At 47.0% G+C, this 11,049-nt stretch overlaps 1 protein-coding gene across 1 annotated transcript; it reads left to right on the forward strand.

Moving 5' to 3' along the window:
- The first annotated feature begins 7,553 nt into the window (after nucleotides 1–7,553).
- Nucleotides 7,554–8,744, forward strand: LOC135385013 (uncharacterized). Its single transcript, XM_064614190.1, has one exon. It carries the CDS (start codon nucleotides 7,554–7,556, stop codon nucleotides 8,742–8,744), a length of 1,191 nt encoding a protein of 396 aa, XP_064470260.1.
- Nucleotides 8,745–11,049: the final 2,305 nt, after the last annotated feature.

Consider the following 11,049-nt stretch of genomic DNA (forward strand, 5'->3'; position numbering starts at 1 on the left):
GCTCTTCCATCTTGTGCGATGTGTACCAATGCTCGCCGTCCATGTGCAAGGGGATAAATAAAAGATGGCAACGTTGTTGGGGCTCCTCCTCTGTCTGTCAGCTCCTTCCTGTATTCCTCTTCCGTCTTCAGCTGTGGGTTCGGTGTTATGTGTGTCTATCCTGGACGAGAGGTAAAAAAAAAAAAAAAAACAAGAGAGATGGAAGAAAAAGAAAAGGAGATGGCAGCGATGTACTTTTCGCGGCGAACGTGTTGCCGAGAAGGACTTGTTGCGTTTCTGAATGATGTGCGTGCCGATCTGTTGCGTTCATGTGATATCTGACCTGTACCTGTGCACCTGTTTCGGTCATTTGAGTTGGACAAAAAAGAGACAACGAAATAAACAGTTGTTCTCATTTATGTCGTACACAGTTTTTGATTTCTTTTTTTTTTTTTAAGCGTGCACATCTTGCGTCGTGCTTCCCTTCAACTAATTGTATATAGTTGACTTGTTTGCGTGTGCAGTTTATGTCGACACACATTTCCTATATAGGGATACTATTCTTCTCTACGCGCTCTATCGGATGGCGTCGTCAGACATGTTGCCACCACGCGACGCGACAACCGTGGTTCAATGTTGATCGCAAAATAAAGAAACGTCCGCAGAATTTACCCGTGCAGGCTTCTCATACGCAAGGTTTACAGAATATAATGCGCGACTGAAACGTTACCGTGTTAGGAATTCATCCAACGTTAGACCACAAGTTCACAACAAAGTTAAATACGTTGACCGTCTGCTTTTCCTTCTCTCTTTTCTTTTTCTTTTTTGAGCGACGAATTCATCGGCATACCAAAAATGGTAAGTCGAAATCTATAGACGCCACCTTTAGAGAAGTCTAAGAAATACCTGCTCGCGAATTTTTCGTCCAAACCTCTTTCATGCACGTATGCACCATTCCGCATGGTGTCTCTGTCCCGACATCAATTGTGACGGCTGCGGTAATTGCGATTCGCGTCTTGTCTAGTATACGTAAATCAACATAAAATTTTAGAATACCATTTCGCTTAACAAGCACGTATAGGATGATCATAGGAAACAAAATATGTACACCCATTTTTTTATCGGGTCGACTGCAGCAACAAAAGTACCAGACGAGGACCCCTGGGAGGCAGCAAGGAGAGGAACTCGCTCCTATGGACCCTCGCTTCGGCCTCTGGAGCACACATCACATCACGGATTCTTTCCACGCTCATGCAGCCAGTCGAGAAGGGGAGAAATTAATCATTCCTTGACAACTCCTCCAATCACGTCGAGCTAAAATTTGACGGAACTTGCATCTCAGGGCGGAGGAGAGACGAAGGAAAGAGGGGGGGAGGGGGAGCAGTCAGGCACGAGGGGAGCCGCACCGATGGGAGGTGTTTACCGGCTGATATGATGACGGGGAAACATAAGGAAAAGCAAAAAGTGCTGCCTGGCTTGTCGTGCATGCACGGAGACTTAGCTGCCTTCTTTCTCTTCTCGCAAAGTTCCTGCTTCATGGGTTATTTTTTTCGTTGGGTTCTGCCTACATGTATCTCACTTTTGTTTTTCTTTCGTTATATCGGGGTGGGGGGCGGAATGAACACAAAGCTGCGATGCATATGCATCGCGTTTTGAGCAATGACCTAAGAAGGAAGCGTCTGGAAGAAAGATGCATTGTTTGGTTTAAACGTAATTAAGTGGTCGATGCTACCTGCTTAGCATCGATAAAAGCATAAAGGCAGACATTGTCACACACTTCCTGTACGCCACTTGACACTATGGAACGGACGCCGTATCTCAAATGGCAAATAATCGCAATTGCTGAATGTAATAAATAGATAAAGGGTGAATAGTTGCCTTTATTCCCATGAAAGAGCGTGTACGGTTGCCGACGGTATGATTGGTAAACATTGCCAAAATGAGAGTAGGAATGAACAAATAAACTGCGTTTGCATAGATGCGGTACCAGCACAATACGGAGATCAAACCGAGACGCTTTGAAGTAAATAACCATAGTTCACAGTATGGATAGCTGGTAAATGAACTCCATAGTCTGGGCCTGCGCAAACAGAATGAATAACCATAGATCCATTTCTGATTTCTCTCCGCAGCGAGTTTCTACCTAGTTTATAGAGTGAAACCTCACGCAAGAATTACCTCATCGGGCGGCTGCTGCTAATAAGATTTGTCTCTTGAACGTTACGTCACCATCAGACAAATCTTGTAAAAACAAACGCAATGGTCGTGCTATCGATAGAATTATCCTAATGTTCAGCTGCAATTTTAAACTTTAGATCTGTGTGGCTCTATTGCAACGCGACTAAATTTCAAGTGAATCCTTTTACCGAACTCCTCCAGCGGAGTCCTTATATATAAACCGGACTATTCCTTGTCGCGTAGAGGCCCTGACGTAGGGACACACCAAGCCCCGTATCCAGTTCGTGTTGTGTCCCGCCATGAACTTTTCAATATCTCCTCCGTCTTTCGCACATGGCACAATATTTTGCCATTTTGTAACTGCCCATTTATTCGCACTTGCCGTGTACTCAGCAGGTGCAATTGTGGTCGGCTGTGGGCGTCTTAACGAAGGGCAGACGCATCTATCAAACCTCATAGCGAAATCAACACGAACGTGGTTTCTCCTTCACCTTCTCACCTGAATCATTTAATCGTGTTGGTGAAGGCATCGTATTACAAAACATGTGCAGTAAACAGAACAAACCGTGACAAAGCCGATGACCCTAGTTGTTTCCTATATCGTTGCATCCACGCATTCAATGACACAGTAATGCTAGTACGGTTTTGCGGCTTCCTTTTATCCAAATGGCATATGCTCGAGGAAACGCGAGAATAAATGAATCACTTCCGAGTCGTAGGTCAGCAGTTAAGGTGAAGAGGATGTGCGAAGGGAGTTCCAGCCCTCGGGGCAAGAGATTCTCTGGGGCGGTATCCTCGGAACTCGGGTTGTGGACGATGAAAAATGACATCTGGCTTTCGTCAGCTAAGGGCACGGAACAGACAGGATCGTGCTAAATCTACAGAGCGCGTAGATTAATGGACGTTTGGTTTCCGCGGGCACTAATGGTGTGTGGTGTGACATAGCTCGCCATACTAATGTTGTAGTGCTATACTCATCTGCGGGATGAGCGACTAAGCTACGCGTAGCTGAAAGGTGTGCAAACTAGTGTGGCTTCCGCTAGTAATACGCGTTGCTTGAAATATAAGTGGATTGAGAGCAGTTTCGGGAGTGAGCGCCGAACGACTACGCATGGCTGGGCTGTTCTGCGTCTGTGTCTGTTCGTGAGAATCAACTTCAAGCGCAGTTACGACGAAGTTTCCTACTGACACTACTTGATGTAGTGGCAAGTATAGTGAAAAGTATATTCTTTCTGTTCCCTTTTTATTCGTTCATTCTTACATTATTGGCGTTTCTCAATCACCAACATTATAAAATAAAGGCTTGCCGGTAGCCCTATTTCAGCCGCTTGTCTGTACTCGTTTTTAATTCGAACTAAATCCTCTTGCAAGTCAAAAGTATGGCATACAACTTATTTTTCTCCTGTCCTGTTATATCCTCTACCTGTGCTATATATAGGCCAGTGACAATTTTATGCGGAAAATCCTGTAGAGCATGACGTGTCCACTGTTCAGCAGTCCACTGTCCATTGTGCTGACGGGTATACCGGCTTTTTCACCGTCTCACGTTCAGCTGGGTATGACAAGGACAGGCGAAAAGCGCATCAGACTTGAACTTTAGGGGCAGAACATCGCCTTCTACCTGTTAACTAATTCATATGCGTGAGGCAGGAATAAGGCACGCACAAAATCCATCGAGGTTATGTCGTCTTTCTTTGTTGGTGCCGCTATTGTGAAGGGAATCGTATAGATGCTAAAAAAAACATGACAAGGAAAGAAACTGCACGAACGCTACCACAAAATCTACGCGCTCTAGGTGGGAGACGATTATGTGCAAATTTATGTAGACTGTGCCCACATATTGTAGAGGTGTGCTGCACGCACGGCCAACGTTTCGCACTGCCTCCTGCTCACAACTCCTGTAAGGATATGCTGAGTGTATTAAAATAAAGTCCGATGTCTATACTTCACGATCTTTTCAACTTCCCTTAAGTTAGACGTCTTTCTTTCATTTGCGTGGCTCGAACAGTTTCTGCAAGCAACTTCTTGCTATGAACTAAAACAGGAAGGTAGGCCCGTAGGTACGAACTTGGCATAGCGAAAACTTGGAGCCAAAACACAAGAACAAACAATGACGAAGACGACACACTATGAACACTTCATTCAGGGTATCTATCTAGGGGATATATCCTGAATGTGTTCCTTGAATAAAATGTTGATAGTGGAGCATTCGTGTCGTCAGGTCCCTGTTCTGTGTTCTCGTGTTTTGGCTCCACGTTTTCGCTACGTCAAGTTCTTGCTATGACATGATGGGTGAAATCTGTGGAGCCCTTGTACGCTTAGTTGTGACACTTCAGTACAGGGACCTTGCTTCTGAACCTGAAGTGTAGTTGTCGGTAGCCATCAACTCTTTATACACGGCTTATAGTTCCGTGACGTGTGTCTCATGTGCCTCACATGTTATGTGTATCTCTCTCGTCCTCTCTGTGCCTACGCGCACACAAACGGTATATCAACTTCATTACCACCTCACTGTTGTAATGTTCCACATGTAATAGGGACGGATACCGCAGATCTAGCAATGAAACATCACATTCCCATCATCATCATTCTCGTCGTTGTTTCCTGTGACCGCAAGACAAGTTTCCAATCGATCCTAAACACCTTGGCGTCAATGTACAGCATAATAATACACATAATCTTCTACAACCCAAATCATACTTGCGTACGTTGCAATGCGCGAGCTGTGGGCTGTGGGATGTGGGATGCGACGAGATATGAACACAGTCGGATATACCGCTATCGTTTGTATGGGAGGACGTATAGCCATGTATGGTAGCTGAGACAAGGAGAGACATGCGGTACGAAAATGGTGTTGCTGTGGTTGCTCAATGGAAACCGCTACGACAAGAACCGCGTGCACGTACGCCCTCCCTGACAAGCAGATAATGGTTTGTCCGATCGGGTTCGTATAGCTTGTACGGATTTCTAGCTGGGCCTCCACGGAGTGACCCATGTGCGGCGCCATCAGGGTCGCCCTACAGATAATCATATACAGTCCCCCAATCAAAGCTTGAGAACATCCTTGTGAACCTGGGCAACCAACCCCTAAGACCATGTGTTCCTGGCAAAGTGACATTCACGAACCAATCGCATAAGCAGCGCTCTGCCACTGCTCAAGAGAGCCCAGCATTGACCTGCGTTGCTATCAAGAATGTGAATAGATTGGTTACCTCAACACTGGGATATGCACATCAGCATCCTAGAATCTTGTTCACGTGTGTTCTGTTTTATGTGCGTACGTATGTTTGTTGTGTTCTGTCGGTCATCCTTTTTATTTTCACGTCATGGACACGCTCCGAACACGTAGAGCAGCGGACCCCTGGTGGGTGTCACACTCCGCCATCTTTCTGTAAGTAAACAGATGTCTCCTCCTCCGCTTCAAAGCAACATGTCCTCTCAGCATCGATTGCAAACGATGTATGCAAAATTGCAAATGCATGAACCCCATCATGAGACTTGCATCATGAGATTTTATGCATTTTTTATCTTATGCACATCATGATTTTATCATGAGATTTAAAAAGAAAACTGTTTTTGTACCCTACAGAGAAATGGATTATCCAGCAATGCAACCGTCCATGTCACCAGAGAAAGAGAGCCAGCAGTCGCTAACGCATTGTCACACACATTAACATTGGTTCCGATAGGTACAACAACTTCATGGTGACGCAACCAACGGTCTACTATAAAACTGCATGTTTTCCTTTGCGACTCCCCCCCACCCCCTCCCCCCTTAAGTTTCCTAAAGGATGCTCGCGTGAAGATCTGCTAACGCAACTATTTGACAACAGGTGGTGGAGGAGCAGGAGATCTCATTAATTGTAGAATCGACGAGAAGGAAGAGTGCAGGTGCAACGTCGAGGCGGTCCTTCGGGCTTCCTTAGTCCAAAGTCCCCATCAATTATGTGAGCTGTCACGATGTTGTGCTAATTTTTCTTGCCCTTTCGTTGATACTTCCCTCCTCATCTGTGTGCAATCTTCGTGCTCTGGTGTCCAATTTTTAATTGTAGCTGCCTCATCGCCGGCTTTTCACCACAGGGGGTGTTTGGGGTGCGTTTCCTGGGGTACTCTTGTGCGAGCTCGTCCAACTCTAAACTCGCTGTCAATATCGCCAAGTTCTGAAATGGCTTGCCATGGTTGTTTTGTAGGAGAAGCGTGAATGCAGTCCTCTCCGTTATCGTCGTTACGACCAATAACGTTTGTAAGTTGCCTCGTATGCACCATGTTTTGCACCACGTTGTAGGGTTAGGTGACCAAGAAGAAGACTCATGATCGATCATAAGAGGTTTAATACCAGTAAGAGAGAAGATTAAGCTGGCGTAGATGGTACACAACTTGTACCGGTAGAGGTCAACAGTCTGCAGGAGGCCTGGAGTACTAGTGAACGCCGTCGAAAGTCTGGATGCCTCGAAGACTGGAAAAGTGGTCTTGGTACCAATCCAACGACTAAAAGCGGTCTCGACGATATTCCCTGACGTTCCGCAGCTAGCCTGCCCGATGATGGCTGCCGCATGGCCCAAGATTAACAACAACAACAACAACTTTATTTTTGACCTTGGAGAGTGGGTTTACTTGGTTTCTCAACGTGCCCAAGGCCTATTGGAAGCATGTCTTTTGCTGGCCAAAACCAGAGTCGCCCCGGTGAAAGCAATGTCCCTCCCGCGCCTCGAGTTGATGGGCGCCGTTCTAGCCTCACGACTGCTTAAGTTTGTCCGGCAGACGTTATTCCTTTTAGATGTGGAAGACATCTTGTGGACAGACTCCGATGTTGCTTTGCATTGGATCCACGGATCTCCCTCGGCGTGGAAACCTTTTGTACGGAACCGCGTTGCTGAGATTCAATCTTCTACGCAAACCCGCCAATGGAGACACTGTTCTGGTCCCGACAATCCTGCCGACCTTTTGACGAGGGGTGTGTCATGCCGACGCCTTCTGGACACTACGTGTTGGTGGAATGGCCCGAGTTGGCTGTGCAGTCCTGAATCCTGGCCGCCAGGTTGGCGCTCTACAGCCAATGCTCCAGGAGATGTGTACTCGGAGGCTAAGACCCCCGACGTTCTCGCAGTGATGACAGTATTCAACAAGCCCATCCTGCAAGTACGAAAGTACAGCTCGTTCTCCAGACTGCTCCGGGTTACGTCATGGGTGCTACGGTTTGTCCACAACAGCAGGAGCCCTTCCCTCAAGGACAGGGGTATGCCAAGTTCAGAGCCAATGCAGTAAGCCAATGCAGCAGAGCACTATTGGATTAGAAATGCTTAACGTGAGTCTTTTGGATTGCGGCCTACCACCCACACTTCTCTTCGGAACGCCTCCTTGTTTGAACGCCTCGCGACGACGAAGGGATCCTCCGCATGGAAGGACGTCTCCAGTACGGTGTCTTTCCTGATGCAGTCAAGCATCCTATAGTCTTGCCCTCGGACCACCCTATCACAGCCATGGTTATCAGGCAGACTCACTTACGGTTGTTGCACGCTGGCGTTCAAGGAACACTGACTGACCTACGGGAGGCCTACTGGGTCATTCGAGGACGGCAAGTGGTTAAGAGGGTGGTGCACGGCTGTCGCGTCTGCCGGCGAGCGAAAGCCCGCGCGTGTACTGAGATTGCTGGTCCCCTGCCTCGGGACCGAATATCAGCTGCAGCGCCATCTGATGTGACAGGAATCGATTATTCTGGGCCACTCTTTTACAGACCACCCTATGGAGAGAGCAATGTTTCAAGAACGTGTTACATCCTCATCTTCACTTGCGCCGTAACTAGGGCAGTTCATTTAGAGGTCACAGAATCTATGACTGCCGAAGACTTTTTGAAGGCCTTCAAGAGATTTGTATCGAGGCGAGGTGTGCCAGGAACAGTATACTCTGATAATTTCCGCACCTTCAAGCGTGTGTCCAGTGAACTTTCCGTTGGCCAGCTGTCGCAGGATCCAGGTGTGAACGGGTTCCTTACGGTACATCGGATCAGCTGGAAGTTTATCGTTGAGCGCGCTGCCTGGTGGGGAGGCTTTTGGGAACGCCTAATAAAAAGCGCCAAGGTGTGTCTACGGAAGATACTGGGAAAAAGCACCCTAACGTACAGCGAGCTTGCCACTGTTGTCATGGAGGTGGAAGCCGTTCTGAATTCACGGCCCTTGACTTATGTTTCCGAGGATCCAGACAATCTCTCCGTGCTCACGCCTGGGCATTTCCTGGTTCGTAAACGTATTACAGCCCTTCCCTACGAGCCTGCAGTCGAGTTGCGTTCGACGTCAAACCAGCTGAGGCGACGATGGAAGTACCGCGAGCGCTTGATAGAGTCGTTTTGGACTACCAAGGAGTATATCCTGTGCCTAAGATCCGCGAACATACGCAGGCCACTTTCATCGTGCAGCGTCAAGACAGGAGACATCGTTCTCATAGCCAAGGAGAACGCGCCTCGGGTGTCTTGGCCCCTTGGCCGCGTTGAAAGTACAAGAGAGAGCGCCGATGGCCGCATCCGATCTTGCCAGGTCAGGATATCGGGGGCAAAGTTATCTGTAGACCAATTCAACTGCTACACAAGTTAGAGGCAGACGAAGATTAATTGCTAGGGTCTCTCATCTGCTTCATCGACATCGTCTATTCAGGGGTGGGAGTGTACAGAAAGATGACATCATATCGCGTAAAATCATGGCACGGATCTCGTGACTTGAGATTCTTCCGCCATCTTCATATCCATTAAACGTTTTGCAGTACCCTTGAACAGACGTCCTCTCTTCTTGTTACAATTTGGCGCCGAAAATATTTCAGTTCACGAAGATGCATGTTGGCGTGTTTCCTGGTGCTCGGTGTTACACAGCACTATCAGCAGGAGTTGGCAAACCTATACACGAATAGTGTTACATCGTGACAACCTGAGTGCCCGGCTATACTGCATTTCTGAAGCTGGGCGAGAAATAATGTAACGTTTCTTCTGTTGTTACTGTTTGTTCACCAGTCTTAATTCCCTCGTGTTCAGAGCTGATGAATCCCCATGGTGATTTTCAAGCTTTTTACGTAACTCACGCACGATGGACACAAGGAGAGGTTCGCACGCAGAACTTGCATTGACAGTCTCTGTAAAGGTATCAGCTAATAATTTGTCGTTAGTGAATAGGGTGCTTACATCCTGCTATCCGCATAAAGGTTGCCTGTCACCTAATAATGAGGTTATTAATCACCCGCTAGATCATTTATTTTCTTCAGCACGCGACGCCCGTCAGAATAATGCCTGCAATAACCTTTTCTCCGCCTGACAACACGCTTATCTGTTGCACTGATTCTCGCCACAAAGCTGGCTGTGCTCGAACGCGTATTGTCACTAATACCTATAAAGAAAATTAATTATCTAGATATCGTAGTGTTACATAATTGCTATGTACAGAGTGTTTTTTATCATTTACATACTTTTTATCATTTACATACTTTTTTATAAAAGAGCTATGAGTGCAGCATATATAGATATCGTTTTCACAGTTGTGTTATGTACAAGAACTGCTTTTATTCGGCCTCGTTCCTCGTTCTGCCTATTCCAACCACCTTCCGCTATTCCGGCTGTTCTTGTCTCGGTGTTTTTCCTCGGTTTTCCTCAGACGCTTTAGGACAAATGTCAGCACACTTCCCTGTGAAGTCTGCCCAGGACGCACGATCCCCTCCCCCCTGCGATAGTCGTGACGTCGCACGTCTGAGCGTGGCCTATTACGGGAAGCAGTTCCATCATCACCACCACCACCACCAATAACAAAACAACCTTATCTTCTTCCTCACCCTTCCAGGCGGGAGCACACAAGTTATACGGCCAGGCGAACATCATCTCGAAGAGAGTACAACTACAAAATGACTAATTGCCTCAAATTCCTTAATTAAGTCTTCAATTGGAGAACCTCAGCCTGACAAAATAGGTAGCGGAATACGCGAGGCAATACTCGTTGAAAGTCATTCCATTTTTTTTAAAGGAAATCCTGAAACGCGCGCGTGCATTGAAATACGCGTCACTGAATTTTGCTTTGGAAATGAGCCGAAACTGAAACCGCTCCGATAGGGAGCCCAGGAAGGATAGCTCCCTTTCCACGTCAAGGTCGTGTTGAAAGCAGGGAGGTGGTGGGTTCGAATCCTACCACCGACTCTGCTATCTGAGGTTTTCCCTTGGTTTTCCAAAGACTTTCCAGACGAATGTCGGCACAGTTCGCTCTGAAATCGACCCAGGACGCATACTAACCCCCTCTGTCCCCCACTCCTTCCTGCTGTCCTCTCTCCATCTGTCCTCATCTGTACGCCGCTCGTAGCCACAGTTGCTTTGCGGCGCTAACACAGAATAAAAAAAAAGATCCACGTCAGAGGGACACGTGTTTTGGAGCGATGGAGAGAATTGGTGTAGGTTCTGATCCTGCAGGATCAAACCGCTTTGGGGCCCAGATAAGCCTCCGTCGGCGAATGTCATGCGCTCCTGATGTGCGTGGTTTTAGTTTCGTCTCATTTGCATAGCGAAATTCGGCTATGAATATTTCACGGCAAGCACTCGTCTCAGGATTTCAAAAGATAAAGTGGCTTTCAGCGAAGATTGTCTCCCATTCTGCTGTCCCGCTTTTGGCCCCCGAAATTCCCTAATGAATGAGCTAATTGATAAACTTTAGGATTATTAGTCATCTTGTAGTTACACAGCCCACTCTCTCCGAGAGGATGTCCACCTCGCCGTAGAACTCAACTGCAACACCGACATCTGTGCTTCTCTCATAGCTTTTTACAAAAAAAAAAAACAAAAAAAACACACACTCTGTACAGGTTGAAGAAAACAAAACAGTAGAAACTCTGCACATTATCCGTATATGCTATATAAACAACTAGATCAGTTGG

The sequence above is a fragment of the Ornithodoros turicata genome, chromosome 2 (genome assembly GCF_037126465.1).
Source record: "Ornithodoros turicata isolate Travis chromosome 2, ASM3712646v1, whole genome shotgun sequence".
Lineage (NCBI taxonomy): Eukaryota > Metazoa > Arthropoda > Arachnida > Ixodida > Argasidae > Ornithodoros > Ornithodoros turicata.